The sequence below is a fragment of the Cavia porcellus genome, unplaced genomic scaffold (genome assembly GCF_034190915.1).
Source record: "Cavia porcellus strain 051 isolate PalLab524CR breed Dunkin Hartley unplaced genomic scaffold, mCavPor4.1 scaffold_50, whole genome shotgun sequence".
NCBI lineage: Eukaryota > Metazoa > Chordata > Mammalia > Rodentia > Caviidae > Cavia > Cavia porcellus.
Genome location: NW_026947533.1, coordinates 5,002,568 through 5,020,343, shown reverse-complemented (window position 1 = coordinate 5,020,343; position 17,776 = coordinate 5,002,568). Strand labels below are relative to the sequence as shown.

Sequence of the window (17,776 nt, the reverse complement as noted above, 5' to 3'; positions counted from 1 at the left end):
AGCTAAATCCCCAGCCCCAATAGTTGTTCTTTCAAACACATATATCAAAATGAGATGAAATACAGAACATTATAGTACTTATCAAAACAGAATATTGAATAGAGCAATACCATTAATCAGAATAGAGCAAAACAGTAATAAAAATATTTGCCTCCAAAGAGATAGTACAAGGAAGGCCCCCTTATTTTTTATGGTCTGCTTCCCAGGAGACGCTCAGATTTCTGGTTCCCATTTGCTAATGGGGGTTGACAGGAGAAGAGGGGTAGGGAAGTGGGATGTTTGATTCTAGGCCATGCATCAGTAGGTTCACTATTGCTTAGTAGGGAGACAGGCCAGTTGTTTGGTTTCACAGCGTCCTAAGTTCCCACTTGGCGTGGATCTCAGGAGCTGCTGCTGATTCTCCCCCTGGAAGGGCCACATTCTGCGAGACCGCCACCGCTTACCAGGGAGAAGTGGTGCTTGCTTGCCTTCCAAGTGTCCTAAATTGCAGCATGGCATGGATCTCAGGAGCTGCTGCTGGTTTCCCCCTGGATAGGCCACAGTCTGGCACATCATCACCACGTACCAGGGAAGGGAGGTGCTTGTTTGGATTCCCATTTGATTGATGGGATATTTATCTGCTTCTGTGCTTTGTGGATGCTGGTCCTGCAGGCTTCTCACTGTGAGCTCTGCATTAGAGACAGAACACAGGGACTATTGCAGTGACTCAGCACAAGAATCAGTGCTCCTATTTCACTCTTACATTAGCAGTGAGTTGCAATCTATCATCAAATTTGCTGTCTTCAAAAATGTGCATATACACAAAATTAATGACCAAGACATGGATTTAAATTTGAAGAAATCAGTCTTCATTCAGCTGTTTTGTTTGGTTGTATTTGTTTACTTTTGTTTTGTTTTATTGAGACAAGCTTTCTGTATGTATATCAGCTAGATTTGAATATCCTGTGGAGCCTAGAATTGCCCTGAACTCACTGAAACCATCCTGCCTCAGCATTTTGAGTGCTGGAATTATAGATATATACCACCACACTTTGCTTTTGATTCAAATTTGTAGGAGAGAATATAAGATTTCCCAAAACCTGGTGTCTCAACCTTTGTGTGAGAAATATATGTATGATGCTTTAGGAGGTGGTGACCTTGGAGGATGTGGTTGTGAATTTCAGCAATGAGGAGTGGACTTTGCTGAGTCTATCCCAAAAGAACCTCTACAGAGATGTGATGGGTGAAACCTTTAGGAACATGACTGCAATAGGTAAGGACAAAATACTTTTGTCATTCATGCTGTCAGAATATTGTATGTCGCTCATCAGTGCTGTTTCATTAAAAACAATGTGAAAATATTTTTAAAAATAGCTCAGACCTGGGCACATTAAATCATAACTCTAAACAAAATCTATTAATTTGTGTATATTATTCTAATGGGTGCTGGTATTTGTATGTCTACAATTCAGGAGGACTTGTGGATATCCAGGAAGCTGAAAAAGAATGCAAAATTTACTGGAGATACTTAAGGTAATTCGCGCTCATAAGGAGAAGGAATGTTCCTGAGTAATTAGTGAGTCAGCAGAAAAATGCCGCCAAAGAAATGAGGCACCATTCAATTTATTGTCAGTAATATTCTCCGAAGACATATAAGCTAGGGTATGTATAATGAGTGGATTAAATCATAAAAATGTATGTCATTGCATATAGATGTGTACGAAAGGCATACACTTTGAGTTATGACATTCTCCCTTCAGTTTTTCTACCCATATATGCATGTGAATACAATACATGCATTATCTAAAAATTATTAAGATTACAATAGAATTTGAAATAAAACAGAGTGCTTGTGTTTCCAAGCCATGCTCTAAAGAATCAGCCATTCTGACTAAAATTCTTAGAAGGCTGGTGGAATGTTAAGTGCACTCGTTCTGAATATCAGTGTGCAGTTGTCTCTAGAAATTGATCCCCTCATACTTGTCCTGGATATATTTTTAAAAATTCAAAATCCACATAAAATACTGATACATGCTTGCTCATATACAAAGCAGATCAAGTTATAATAGATCAGGCCTTGAAGAAGCTTAGCTATCTATCACTGGATTTGTGGAGAAGGAAAATGTTAATAGAGTCTCTGTGATTGTGCATTCTTGTAAATCCAGCACACTAGGAATCAGATTTTGCAGAATGGCAAATTCAAGTTCAAACATCACAGCTTAATGATCAGTGAAAATGTCTTAAAACAGATTTAAAAAGTTATAGATTTTATGCTAATAGCTTTTGTTCATTCCCAACATGGAAAAGAAAAAAAATGTGTTATATAATGTCAAAAAATAAATAATATAATGTCATTTGCCATAAGAAATAGGTGGTGCTTTCTCCCATCAATTCGGTGAAATAGCTCAGCTATAAAACCTAAAAGGTCACAGGATTTCTTTTAGATGAGAAACCAAAATATAAATTGTGGAATGAAATGAAAGAAAGTTAATACAGAAAGGTAAGACTGACCATATGGAAAAGGGAACTACAGGTTAAGCACAGAAGGGAGATTGTGATGGGGAAACATATCAGAATGATCTGTATGTGATACACATATGTACCCTTGCCCAAAGTGAAGCTAAAGATTCTGCATTTGAAAAGGTACCAAATTTTAAGATTTCTACATGTGTATTATTCTTTTGGGAATGGTTGGTTTCAACATGTCTTACAAGGCCATTCTGTTATTTCATGGTCCGAATTTCTTAGCAGGCATTAAAAACAAAACTTGATATTAATGCAGTCATTAAACTGAGACCCATTTCACTGTGAATGTTTCTTATTTTTTTATTTAATGTAAAGAAAGAGTAAAAAAGAACAAAGTAAGTAGAAATGATACTGCTTTCAAAATGAAAATAATCAGTAAGAAATCTAAAGACAGTGATTACATATGCTGCTCATAGAAATAGTTAATGAAATACAAAAGTGAAACATATGAAGTGGGATTCAAACAGCAAGACTGCAAACAGTTTTGTTCAACTCTCCCATAAAAACTTAGTAATATAGTTATCAATCCTATATGTGGTATTTTTTTTTAACAGAAATGAAAAGCTAGGGAAATCCTGTGGACATACATCTTGGAATCAGTGTAGAGAAGTATTCCTTTGTACTGCAGAAGGTAATGTGAATGTGAAAGAAGCAGAAACACACCACAATGTTCAGATCCATGAAAAATATTGCAGTGGAGGGAAACCCTATATATGTCAACAATGTGGAAAAGGTTTCACCAAATCTGGACATTGTAAGCAACATGAAAGAATTCACACTGGAGAGAAACCCTATGTATGTAAGCAATGTGGGAAAGCTTTTACCACACATGGACATTGTAAGGCACATGAAATAATTCACACTGGAGTGAAACCATATATATGTAAGCAATGTGGTAAAGCTTTTAACACACGGGGAAATTGTAAAACACATGAAAGAATTCACACTGGAGAGAAACCATATGTATGTAAGCAGTGTGGGAAAGCTTTTAACAAACATGCAGATTGTGAAAAACATGAAAGATTTCACACTGGAGAGAAACCTTATGTATGTAAGCAATGTGGGAAAGCTTTTTACACACAGGGAGATTTTAAGAATCATGAAAGAATTCACACTGGAGAGAAACCCTATGTATGTAAGCAATGTGGGAAACGTTTTACCCGACATGGAAATTGTAAGCAACATGAAAGAATTCACACTGGCGAGAAACCATATGTATGTGAGCAATGTGGGAAAGCTTTTAAAACACGTGCACATTGTAAGGTTCATGTAAGAATTCACACTAGAGAGAAACTTTATGTATGTAAGCAATGTGGGAAAGCTTTTAGCACACATGAACATTTTAAGGCACATGAAATAATTCACACTGGAGTGAAACCATATGTATGTAGGCAATGTTGGAAAGCTTTTAACACACGGGGGTATTTTAAGCAACATGAAAGAATTCACACAGGAGAGAAACCCTATGTATGTAAGCAATGTGGGAAAGCTTTTACCACACATGGGCATTGTAAGGCACATGAAATAATTCACACTGGAGTGAAACCATATGTATGTAAGCAATGTGGTAAAGCTTTTAACACACGGGGAAATTGTAAAATACATGAAAGAATTCACACTGGAGAGAAACCCTATGTATGTAGGCAATGTGGGAAAGCTTTTAACACACAGGGATATTTTAAGAAACATGAAAGAATTCACACTGGAGAGAAACCCTATGTATGTAAGCAATGTGGGAAAGGTTTTACCACACATGGACATTGTAAGCAACATGAAAGAATTCACACTGGCGAGAAACCCTATATATGTAAGCAGTGTGGGAAAGCTTTTACCCAACAGGGAAGTTGTAAGCAACATGAAAGTTCACACTCAAGAAAAAAACAGTGCATGTAAGCATCATGAATTTTTTGAGCACAAGTACATATTGCATAATGCATGAAAAACTTCACACTGGGAAGAAAACTTATATATGTAAGGAATGTGGGAACGGTTTCAGCAGGAATGCTCATTGTCCAATACATGAAAAAATTTACACTGTTGAGAAACCCTGTTTATGTGAAGAATGTGGGAAAGCTTTCACCACACATGGATTTTGTAAAATACATCAATGACTCCACACTGGTGAGAAACCCTATGCATATAACAATGTGGCAAAGCTTTTACCACACACAGTTATTGCAAAACACATGAAACAATTCACACTCAGTAGAACCACTGTCTACATAAGCTAGTGGAGACACTTTCAGCAGCCAGGTTGTAAGTAAAATATGTGAAGAAATTCACACAAGAGATAAATCCTATGTGTTATGTATTTATCTCAGCACACATGATCATTGCTGCATATCTGAAAGAGCTCACTGGATCCTATGTGTATTAACAACGTGAGAAATACGGCAATCCATTTTTGTTGTTAAATACATAGAAAAAGCAGCACTCTTCAGACAGTTTAGATCTAAGTTTAGTTTAAAAATTCCAAATAGACCTGAAGAAATAATCAATACAGAAGTTTGATGTCAATATTTCTTCACAAATTTTCCAGAAATGACAAATCTGAAGTGGAGCTCTACTCAAGTACATATTTTTTATGGTTTTCAGTTAATCACTTATACCTCTTTAGATTTTTTAAAGTGTCTGTGTGCTTCAGCATGGCATCTTGTAATTAAACATGGTAAACTGAAATGGGCTTTTCACTTTCAAGTATGAATAGTGTCTATGTACTTAATATTTTGTCTTTAAAACTTAATTTTTATATTTTTGATGAATTATTTTTATTTAAAGAAAAAAAAACCAAAAGTGTAGAAATAATACAGAAGTTCTGAAAAATAAACAATAAGAAATCACTAGTTGATTAGTTACATATTGTTATCTTAGAAGTAATTGTTCAAGTCACAAAATTAAAGCATACAAAGTGATATTCAAATAATGACACTGTGAACAGTTCACCTCCATGATCCAACAGGAACTTATTAATATGCTTATCTGTTGTACAGACTTGTTTTTTATCTTAAAGATGGTAAGACTAAACATGACAAAACAGAACAGTTCACAAGGAAATAAGTTAAGGAAACACAGGTTTCACATCAAGTCCACTGAGATGTTCATTTTCTATCTTACTGTCTCTAGTTTTCTTCAAAATATTTGTTCCCATCTTCACATGCATTGAATATATACTGAACATTATAGAACTAATCAAATAATTACAGGATGATGCACCCTTTTTTGATCTTCAAGACTGATTTTGGGGAAGTTGGTAATGATTACCATAATGTGTCTCATTCATTCTGTTCGTAGTTGACGTCTTTATTTTTATGTATGCTGAAATTGAACATAAGAGACTAAACCAATATCACTCTGAACAGTGAATAATAGTATCCTTAGAAGGAGAAAGGTGAGGAATTGCCTAAAAAAAGAAGGCAGAGGACATTGTTAAAAGTGAATCAGGATTTAAAAGCTACAGTAGTTCTGTTGCTCTGTTTAGTTTGATTATATTTTGTTGTGGTCTGTCTACTCCTTAGATTTGAGGGCACAGAGAGATAACCCAAAAATAGAAGGTTATACTATGATGGTATCTGTCCTTAATTTTCTATTAACTAAAACTGAAACTCTATATTAGTTACACTGTCTTACTATGACTGATGTTATTTGAAGCTTGTTTGTTTGAATGTTATTTGGCCTTGACTGATTTTATTCACATTTGGTATGCTTGCTGGTATCAAGTCCAACAGTAGAGGCAACTACTCTGAAGATGATAAAATGTGACAGATATATATTGTGGGGCTGGGGATTTAGCTCAGTGGCTTAAGCCCCTGCCTGGCAAGTGTGAGCTTTCCAGTTTGATCCCCAGTACCAAGAAAAAAAAATTAAATAAATAAAAGATATAAATTCCAGGTTTAATTTTTTTATTTAAAGAGAAAAAAAAAGAACATAAAAAAACAAAGCAGTAAAAGGGTACAAATAATACAGAATTTCAAGAAACAAAATACAGTAAGAAATCACTAGTTAATAGGTTATATATTGTCTTCTTTGAAACAGTTGTCCAAATTATAAAATTAAAGCATCTAAAGTGAACATTCCTATAGCGAGATTGCAGACAGTTCTGTTCAATGATCCAACAAAAGCTCAGTAATATGGTTTTCCTTCCTACACACTCCAACAGGCACTTATATCCTTTAGACCACCTTCGTTTCCTCTCTTCTTCACAATAAGAATTACACTTTTGAGTTTTTTTTACTCCCATAGTTCTTATTACTTTTTTTTGAAGAGAATAAAACCTCAAGTGAGTTAACAAAACAGATTTGGTTAGAACATAAGGATGGGCATAGTATTTGAATCAAAAATAGAATATCAGCTGATCAAAAATGGTTACCATTGTGCCTCAAAAGAGTTGCTATATCATCAGTTATAATAGAACTGATCAAAACAGTAGAGAACAAGACCAATAAAATCTACACTGGAGACCTTACAGGATTTCAAAAGAAGATAATAGTCAAATCATAATGGGCATCATATTAAATCTTATTGCCTACAAAGTGGTTGCCTCTACCCTCAAACTTGATACTATCAAACAAAATAGAATATAGTAAAATGAGGCAGAACAAGATGGGGAGAGCAATACTGGGGTTCAAATCAGGTTAATAGGAAAGCAAATAGTTACTATAATATATCCTGCTATTTTTTAATTTAGTTTTCCTTTAATAGAAAAAAATAAAAAATAGTATATTTTTTTTAAAAAGGGTGGATATCGAGATAAAAAAGACATTGTAATAGAACAACACAGGTCAGAACTGAACAAGTAAAGCATCATTTTGTTTCACCACCAGATAATCTAACATAATACTAGTCACCATAGTGCCTTTTTCCTTGAATTATTTGAGTATAACTTCGTATACTATAGAATCAATCATATCAAGACAGTGTGAAGCCATTCAAGGGTATGAAAGAATTACAGGGTATTTAGAGCCAGTTAACAGAAAATGAACAACGATTTCTATATTATCTCTTTGCCTGTAAAAATTTTTATTTATACTATCACATACAGTAAAATATATTAAGACACAACATGGTAAAACTAGTGGAAATATGTACAACAGCTTGATGGGAGTTCCAAAGAAGATATTAAATCAGCACTAGCTTTTATGATGTGTTATTTTCTTCAGAATAGCTATTCGCACTATCCTCGATACTAAAATCAAGAAACCCAGGATAAAACCATTGCACTTAATGAGTAAAAACATTATATGGATTCAAACCAATATGATTGGGTATCATGATTACCACATACTTCTATGTATTATCATTTCTTATACTAGGAATATATTCAGTATTTATACATTTGAGTTTGATTTATTTCACTTCTGAATATGGTCTCAAGCTGTGTCCATTTATTTATATGACAATGTGATAATTCTTTATAGCTGAGTAGTACTCCATTGTATAAAAACACCATAACTTTTTAATCCATTCCTCAGTTGATGAACACTTAGGTTGTTTCCAAGATCTGGATATTACAAACTATGCTGCTATAAAAATGGGTGCACATATATCACTATGGAATGATGCTTTCAGTTCTGTGAATATGCCTAGAAGTAGAATAGCTGGGTCAAAAGGTGCTTCCAGTCCCAGCTTTCTGGAAATCTCCAGACTGACCTCCACAATGGTTGCACCAGTCTACACTCCCATGAACAGTGCAAGAGAGTTCCTTTTTCCCAACAGTGTCTCCAACATTTGTTGTTGGTGGTTTTCTTGATCTTGGCCATTCTTTCCGGAGTGAAATGAAATCTCAGTGTGGTTTTAATTTGTATTTCTCTAATGACCATTGATGGTGAACATTTTTTCATGTATTTATTTGTCATTTGTATTACTTCATGTCAAAATTGTTTATTCATCTCAGATGCTCATTTTTGGATTGGGTCTTTGAATTTTGGTGGTCTCATTTTTGAAAATTCTTTATGTGTTTTAGACAGAAGTCCTTTGTCTGAGGGGCAGTTCACTAAGATTTTTTTCCCAGTTTGTGGGTTTTCTTTTCACTATACTGGAGATTTCTTTTGATGTGCAGAAACTTTTTAATAAGAGGTGATCCCAATGTTTGATTCTGGGAAGCATTTCCCATGTGGTTTGAGTCCTGTTCATCAATTCCCTACCTACTCCTATGTCTTCAAGGTTTTTACCCAATTTGTCTTCCAATAGATTTAGTGTTTGTGTTTTAATATTTACATCTTTGATCCATTTAGATTTTATTTTAGTACATGGTGATAGGCATGGGTCTAGTTTTAGTTTTAGGCATATGGAGAGCCAGTTTTTCACCACCATTTATTAAACAGAATGTCATTCTTCCAGTGAACATGTTTGGCCCTTTTATCAAAGATAAGGGAGTTGAGTGTGTTTGTAGTGGTGGTTGTATCTTCTCATCTATTCCACTGATCTTCAGCTCTGTTTTGCTTCCAGTACCATGTTGATTATACTACAGTTGCTTTGTAGTATGTCTTCAAGTCAGGGATTGTGGTACCTCCTGCCTTGCTTTTGCTGCTTCTAACTGTCCTTGCTATTCTAGGTTTCTTCTCATTCCAGATGAATTTTAGGTGTGATTTCTCAAGTTCTATGAGGTATATTGATGGTATTTTTATCGGGATTGCATTGCATCTGAATAAAAGTTTTGGGAGAATGTCCATTTTCACAATATTTATTCTTCCTATTCATGAGCAAGGGATGTCTTTCCATTTTCTGAGATCATCTTCAATTTCATTTTTCAGTGCGTTATAATTTTCCCTGTATAGGTCTTTCACGTCTTTTGTGAGAGTAATTCCTTTTTTTTGGTTGCTAGTGTGAAGGTTGTGGCCTCTCTTATTTCTGTCTCTGTGACTTTATTGTTAGTGTGTAGGAATGCTATTGATTTTTGAGTATTGATTCTGTATCCAGCTACATTACTGAATTTATTATATCTAGGAGTCTTTCAATGGCACTTCGGGGATCTTCTATATAAAGTATCATGTCATCTGCAAATAATGATAATTTAACTTCTTTTCGTATCTTTACACCTTTTATTTCTCTCTCGTCTAATTGCTCTGCCCAGTATTTCCAGTACTATATTAAATAGGAGCTGTGATAAGGGTCACCCTTGCCTTGGGCCTCATTTTAAAGTAAAGGTCTTTAATTTTTTACCATTTAGTATGGTACTGGCTGTTGTTTTGTCATTGCCAGGCTTAATTATATTGAGTAAGGACCATCTATTCCAATTTTCTGCAAAGTTCTTATCATAAATGAATGTTGGACCTTATCAAAAGCTTTTTCTGCATCTATAGTAAAGATCATGTGCTTATAACTTTTGGCTCTATTGATATGGTGTAGTACATTTATTGATTTACATATATTAAACAATCTCTGCATGCCAGGATGAATCCCCCTTGTTCATGATATATGATCTTCTTGTTGATTTGCTGCATCCTATTTTCCAATATTTTATTGAGGATTTTTGCATCCTTGTTCATTAGGGAGATTGGTCTGTAGTTCTCTTTTTCAGTTGGGTCCTCCTCTGGTTTTTGTACTAGAGAAATATTTGCTTCTCAGAACAATTTATGAAGGATTGCTTCCCTTTCCATTTCATTGAAGAGTTTACCGAGTGTTGGCATTAAGTCTTCTTTATATTTCTTGCAGAATTCTTCAGTGAATCTGTCTGGGCCTGGGCTCCTCTTTGTAGGTAACGATTTTATTATGTTTTCAATTTCATTAATAGAATTTTGGTTATTCAGTAGATTTACATCTCATGACCTAGCTTTGGTACTTCATATGCTTTAGGAATCTGTCTATTTCTTCTGTGTTATAAAACCTTTGAGAGTAGAGGTTTTCGAAACAGGTGTTGATGATCTTCTGTATTTCAATAGGGTCTGTAGTAATTTCACCTCTTTTATTCCTTATTGCATGTATTTGAACATTTTCTTCCATTTTTTAAATAAGGTTGACTAGGGGCTTTTCAATTTTATTTATTCTTTCAAAGAACCAGGTCTTTGATTCACTGATTTTTTGGATTGTTTTTTTAGTCTCTATTGCATTGATTTCTGCTCTTATTTTTATAATTTCTTCTTTTCTTTTGGCTTTGGGCTTGACTTGCTCTTCTTTTTCTAGATGTTTGACGTATAACATCAGGTTATTTATTTGTATTCGTTCTGTTTTCCTAATGTGGGAACTCATGCCATAAATTTTCCTTAGAGAATAGCTGTCATTGCATCACACAGATTCTGGTACGTTGTATTTGTGTTTCCATTTGTTTGTAGGTATTGTTTAATTTCTTCTTTAATTTCCTCTGTGACTCACTGATTACTCAAGAGTGTTATTCAGTTTCCATGTGTTTGTGGGATTTTTGCAGTATTTTTCATGATTAATTTCTAATTTCATCATGGTATGGTCTGGTAGCCTGCAAGGGATAATTTCAACCCTTTTGCATTTATTTAAATATGCTCTGTGTATTAATATATGGTCTATTTTAGAGAATGACCGATGTAATACTGAGAAGAATGTATTCTGTTGTTGGGTGGAATACTCTGTATATGTCTATTAAGTCCATTTATTCACAGGTGCGATTCAGTTCTTTTATTTATTTGCTCATTTTCTGTCTGGTTGATCTGTCCATTGGTGTCAGTGGTGTGTTAATATCTCCTGTTAGAATTGTGTTACTGCTAATTTGATTTTTCATCTTTGTTAGTACTTGTTTTATATAATTGGGTGCTCTGGAGTTTGGTTCATATAAATTTAAGATAGTTTTCTCTTCCTCTTGGAGCTTTCCCCTAACCAGTATTTAGTGACCTTCTTTATCCCTTCTGATCATTATTGGCTTGAAGTTCACATTGTCTGCAAACAGAATAGCTACCTCTGTGTTTTTTGTTTGTTTGTTTTGTTTTGTTTTTTTGGTTCCTGTTGTATGAAATATTGTTTTCCATCCTTTGACTTTCAGTCTGCGAGTATCCTTTTGGATTTAGATGGATTTCTTGCAGACTGCATATGGTTGGATTTTGTTTCTTAATCCATTCTGCCAGTTGGTTTCTTTTATTGGTCCAATGAGACCATTTACATTAATGGTTAGAACTGTTATATATTGGTGTATTGTTGACATGTTATCTTTCTGCTGTTGCATCTTTATCTTTCTGCTCTTTTTAACTGTCTGTTTTGTTTAGAGGTTTTTTCCTAAATGTATCTAGGTTTTTTCCTAAATGTCTTTCAGTATTCTTTGCAGAGTTGGCTTGGTGATCATGAAGTTTTTCAGCTTTTCTTTGTCATAGAAGTATCTTATTTCTCCATTGATTTTGAAGGACCGTTTTTCAGGTTACCTCAGTCTAGGTTGGCAATCATTTTCCTTTAGGATCTGAAATACTTCACTGGATGCTCTTCTTGACTTTGTTGTTTGTGCTGAGAAGTCTGCTGTGATTCTGATACATTTTCTTTATAGGTGATCTGTCTCTTCTCTCTGACAGTTTTTAATATTCTATTGTTTTGCTCAGTTTCTGGCATGGTCATTATTATATGTCAGGGTGTAGATTTATTTTGGTTATGGCTATGTGGATTTCTATATGCTTCATTGATCTTGATATCAGTTTCCAATATCGTGTTTGGGAAATTTTCAGCTATTACTTCCCTAAATATTGTCTTGACATCCTTTATGTTGTCTCCTTTTTTCATTTATCCCTATCAACCTTGTGTTGTTCTGCTTTGCATCATCTTGCAGGTGTTGAATAGTTATTTCCTGATTTCTTGTTATTTTTGAAAGATCTTTCCTTACCTGTTCATTGGCTGCAATCTTGTCTTTGAGGTCTGAGATTCTGTCTTCGCATTCATTGAGGCAGTTTTTACAACTTTCAGTGGAGTTTTTGATTTCCTGTATATCACTTTGCATCTGCATTATGTATTCTGTTTGTTTCTTATGGAGTTCATCCAGGGATTCTATCTTTTTGTTTAGTTCCTCCAATTTTTTAACTGTGTCTTCTTTAGATATGTTCAGAATCTCCTTCATTTCTTTTAACATGTCTTTTTTTTACCTACAAGATTATGTCTAGTTTGAATTTCTTTAATACTTCCCAAAGTTGCTTCTTTATTTCAGTTACTATTATTTCAGGTATTTCCGTTATGTTGAATGTGTTTTCTTCTATGCACATGTCTCCTAGGCTTTTTGAGGATGGGCTGAATGTTTGAGATTGCATTTTGGTCTTTCATTTTGTCATTTTGCTGTATTTTCAAGCTTCAAGTGTTGTTCCAAGTGAGGGAGTGAGTTCACCCAGATTGGGACAGGATTCCATGCCTATGCTGAACTTGCTGGCAAGGTAGGGAGTTCCCCCACACTGCAATTGGAATCTGTTCCTTGGCCCCACTTGCTGGTCCCAGCAGGAATCCTTGGGCTGGTCCCCAGGTGAGGAAGAGAATTACCCCAGACTGGGAAAGGATTCTGTGCCTTGGCCCGACTCCCTGGTTCCAACTCGCTGGTCCCAAATCACTGGTCCCAGTGGGCAACCTCGGGCTGGTCCCCAGGTGAGGAATGGAGTTCTTCCAGACTTGGAATCATATTTTGTGCCTTGGCCTGACTTGCTGGTCCTGGCAGGAAACCACGGGTTCTTTTTTTTTTTTTTTTTTTTTTTTTTGGTTTTTTTTTTTTTTTATTTAAGAGGAAAAAGAGAAAAACACAGAACAAAACAAAGCAGCGTAAGGTTACACAAAATACAGAACTACAAAAAAAAAAGCATAACAGTAAGAAATCACCTGTTAATTGATTACATATTATCATCTTGGAAATAGTTGCTCAAATCACAGTATCAAAGAATACAAAGTAGACATTCAAACAGAGAGACTGCAAACAGCTGTGTTCAATGATCCAAAAACATTAATATAGTCAGCTATTTAACATCCCTAAACACACTTGCTGTTATATCCGTTAGAGCTCTTTTTTTTTCCCTCCCTCTCTTTTTTACAACAAAATTTACACATTTTGGATTTTATTACTCCTTAGTTCTTATTACTTTTTTGGGGGGGGAGAGAATAAAGTCAAATATGTCAAAACAAAGCTGTAAGTCAAAACCAAGGATAGACATAGCACATGATGTAGAACAGAGTACAAGGTTATTAACAATGGTTATCAACATTGTCTCTTGTTTCCTTAAAAGGAATTGTCTATCTCATTAGATATTACAAAGTTGGACAAAACAGTGGAGAACAAGACCAATAAAACTTAGGCATTGTGAACATTACAGGACTTCCAAAGGAGACAATAGTCAAACCAGAATGGGCATCTTTGTGAATCTTATTGCCTTAAAATTAGTTGCCTATACCCTCAGACTTGCTACTATTGCACAGAATGGAACAGAGTCTAATCAGTCAAAACAAGATCTTGGGAGTATTACAGGACTTCAAAACAAGTTAATAGGAGATCAAGAAGAGTTACTACTATATATCCTAATTTTTAAAATTTTTCCCTTAATTAAAATAAACATAAGAAATAGCTAAATAATTTTTTTAAAGAATAGTAGTTACCATAGTGTCTGTCTTTTTCCTTAAAATATTTGGATAAAACTTCATATACTACAGCTTCAAATATTTCCATATCAAAAAGCCCAGAATAAAGCCTTTCTAATTAATAAGTGAAAATTTTATAAGGCTTCAAGGCCACATAATGGGGAATCATGATTATCACATATTTTTATATATTTGAATCATTACTTACATTAGGGAAACTATTCGGTATTCATACATGCGAGATTGATTTATTTCACTTATGAGTATGGTCTCAAGCTGCTCCCATTTATTGATAAATATCTCAATGCGATCCTTCTTTATAGCTGAATAATACTCCATTGTATAGAAATACCACAACTTTTTTATCCATTCCTCAGTTGATGGACACTTGGGTTGTTTCCAAGATCTGGCGATTACAAATTGTGTTGCTATAAACATAGGTGCACATATATCCCTGTGGTATGATGCTTTCAGTTCTTCTGGGAATATGCCTAGAAGTGGAATAGCTGGAATAAATGGGATTTCCAATCCCAACTTTTTGAGAAATCTCCAGACAGACCTCCACAAAGGCTGTACCAGTCTACACTCCCACAAACAGTGCAGGAGAGTTCCTTTTTCCCCACAGCCTCTCCAGCATTTGTTGTTGTTGGTTTTCTTGATCCTGGCCATTCTTTCAGGAGTGAGATGGTATCTCAGTGTGGTTTTAATTTGCATTTCTCTAATGACCAATGATGATGAGCATTTTTTCATGTATTTATTTGCCATTTGCATTTCTTCATCTGAGAATTGCGTATTCATCTCAGATGCCCATTTTTGGATTGGATCTTTGAATTTTGGAGGTCTGAGTTTTTTTTAATTCTTTATATGTTTTAGACAAGAGTCCCTTGTCTGAGAGAGAGTTCACTAAAATCTTTTGCCAGTTTGTGGGTTTTCTTTTCACTATGCTGGAGATTTCTTTTGACATGCAGGACCTTTTTAATAAGAAGTGGTCCCAGTTATTGATTCTGGGAAGTATTTCCCGTGCAGTTTGAGTCCTATTCATGAATTCTCTACCCACTCCTATGTCTCCAAGGTTTCTACCCAATTTGTCTTCCAATAGATTTAGCGTTTCTGTTTTAATATTCAGATCTTTGACCCATTTAGATTTTAATTTAGTACATGGTGATAGACATGGGTCTAGCTTTAGTTTTCGGCAAATGGAGAGCCAGTTTTTCCAGCACCATTTATTAAAGAGACTGTTGTTCTTCCAGTGAACCTGCTTGGCTCCTTTATCAAAGATAAGGTGGTTGAGTGTGTTTGTAGTTGTGGTTGTATCTTCTAATCTATTCCATTGATCTTCAGCTCTGTTTTGATTCCAATACCATGTTGATTTTACTACTGTTGCTTTGTAGTATAATTTCAAGTCAGGGATTGTGATGCCTCCTACTTTGTCTTTGCTGCTTAGAATTGCTTTTGCGATTCTAGGTCTCTTCTGGTTCCAGATGAAATTTAGGAGTGATTTCTCTAGATCCATAAGGTATGTTGATGGTATTTCTATTGGGATTGCATTGAATCTGTATAAGAGTTTTCGGAGAATGGCCATCTTCACAATGTTTGTTCTTCCTATCCATGAGCAAGGGATGTCTTTCCATTTTCTGAGATCATCTTCAATTTCCTTTTTCAGTGTATTATAGTTTTCACTGTATAAGTCTTTCACTTCTTTCGTAAGAGTAATTCCTAAATATTTCATTTTTTTGCGTGCTAATGTGAATAGTCCAGTTTCCCTTATTTCTCTCTCTGTGGTTTTGTTGTTCGTGTATTGGAATGCTATTGATTTCTGAGTATTGATTTTGTATCCAGCCACATTACTGAATTTATTTATTGTATCTAAGAGTCTTTCAATGGAGCTTAGGGGGTCTTCTATGTAGAGTATCATGTCATCTGCAAACAATGACAACTTAACTTCTTGTTTTCCTATCTTTACCCCTTTTATTTCTCTTTCTTGCCTAATTGCTCTGGCTAGTACTTCCAGTACTATATTAAATAGGAGTGGTGATAAAGGACATCCTTGTCTTGTGCCTGATTTTAAAGTAAAGGCTTTCAATTTTTGGCCATTTAGTATGATCCTGGCTGTTGGTTTGTCATAAATGGCCTGTATTATATTGAGGTAAAGACCATCTATTCCAATTTTCTGTAGAGTTTTTATCATGAATAAATGTTGGACCTTATCGAAGGCTTTTTCTGCATCTATAGAAATGATCATGTGATTCTTATTTTTGGCTTTATTGATATGGTGGATTACATTTATTGATTTGCGTATGTTGAACCATCCTTGCATTCCTGGGATGAATCCCACTTGGTCATGGTGTATAATCTTCTTGATGATTTGCTGGATCCTATTTGCCAATATTTTATTGAGGATTTTTGCATCTGTGTTCATTAGGGAGATCGGTCTATAGTTCTCTTTTATAGTTGGGTCTTTCTCAGGTTTTGGTACTAGAGTAATATTTGCTTCCAGGAATGACTTAGGAAGGATTGCTTCCCTTTCAATTTCATTGAATAGTTTGAGGAGTGTCGGCATTAGGTCTTCTTTGTATTTCTTGTAGAATTCTGCAGTGAATCCATCTGGGCCTGGGCTCTTCTTGGTGGGTAAGGACTTAATTACATTTTCAATTTCAGTAACCGAGATTGGGTTATTCAACAATTTTATATCCTCTTGATCTAGCTTTGGCACTTCATATGCTTCTAAGAAACTGTCTATTTCTTCTGTGTTATCAAACTTTTGAGAGTAGAGGTTTTCGAAATAGGTGTTGATGATCTTCTGTATTTCTATTGGGTCTGTAGTGACTTCTCCTTTTTCATTTCTTATTGCATGAATTTGAGCTTTTTCTTCCCTTTTTTTTAATAAGGTTGGCTAGGGGCTTATCGATTTTATTTATTCTTTCAAAGAAGCAACTCTTTGATTTGTTGATCTTTTGGATTGTTTTCTTAGTCTCTATTGCATTGATTTCTCCTCTGATTTTTATAATTTCTTCTCTTCTTTTGGCTTTGGGCTTGACTTGCTCTTCTTTTTCTAGCTGTTTGAGGTGTAGCATTAAGTTATTTATTTGTATTTGTTCTGTTTTCCTGATGTGGGAACTCAGTGCAATAAATTTTCCTCTCAGGACGGCTTTCATTGCATCCCACAGATTCCGGTAAGTTGTATCTGCATTTTCATTTTCTTTTAGGTATTGTTTGATTTCTTCTTTAATTTCTTCTGTGACCCACTGATTACTCAAGAGTGTGTTATTCAGTTTCCATGTGTTTGTGGGATTTTTGCAGTATCTTTTATCGTTAATTTCTAATTTCAGGTCGCTGTGATCCGATAACATGCAAGGGATGATTTCAGCTCTTTTCCACTTGTTTAAATATGTTCTATGAGCTAATATATGGTCTATTTTCGAAAATGATCCATGTACTGCTGAGAAGAATGTGTATTCTGATGTTGTTGGGTGGAACATTCTGTATATGTCTATCAAACCCATTTGTTCACAGGTATGATTCAGTTCTGTTATTTCTTTACTCATTTTCTGTCTGGTTGATCTGTCCCTTGGTGTCAATGGCGTATTAAGGTGTCCTGTTACAATTGTGTTACTGATAATTTGAGTTTTCATTTCTATTAATAATTGTTTTATATAACTGGGCGCTCTGGAGTTTGGTGCGTATATATTTAAGATAGTTATCTCTTCCTCTTGGAGTTTTCCCCTTACGAGTATGTAGTGACCTTCTTTATCCTTTATGGTCATTGTTGGTTTAAAGTTCACGT

At 34.9% G+C, this 17,776-nt stretch overlaps 1 protein-coding gene across 7 annotated transcripts in view; it reads left to right on the top strand.

Annotated features, from left to right (window-relative positions):
* The window catches only part of LOC134475050 (zinc finger protein 345-like), an 84,259-nt gene that overhangs the window by 43,890 nt on the left and 22,593 nt on the right, over positions 1 to 17,776 (top strand). For 2 of the 7 annotated variants that reach the window (XR_010046015.1, XM_063244418.1), the window contains exons 3-4: positions 1,126 to 1,252; positions 1,452 to 1,512. The exons of 2 other annotated variants lie outside the window; for them this stretch is intronic. Coding sequence is in view for 2 of the 5 variants with exons in the window: in XM_063244419.1 (XP_063100489.1) it covers positions 1,126 to 1,252; positions 1,452 to 1,512; positions 3,060 to 3,136 (265 nt within the window). In the remaining 3 variants the exon portion in view is untranslated. Of the gene's footprint in view, positions 1 to 1,125; positions 1,253 to 1,451; positions 1,513 to 3,059; positions 3,137 to 17,776 lie in introns of all 7 variants that reach the window. 3 more of the 7 variants (XR_010046014.1, XM_063244420.1, XM_063244419.1) reach the window with 2 other exon arrangements.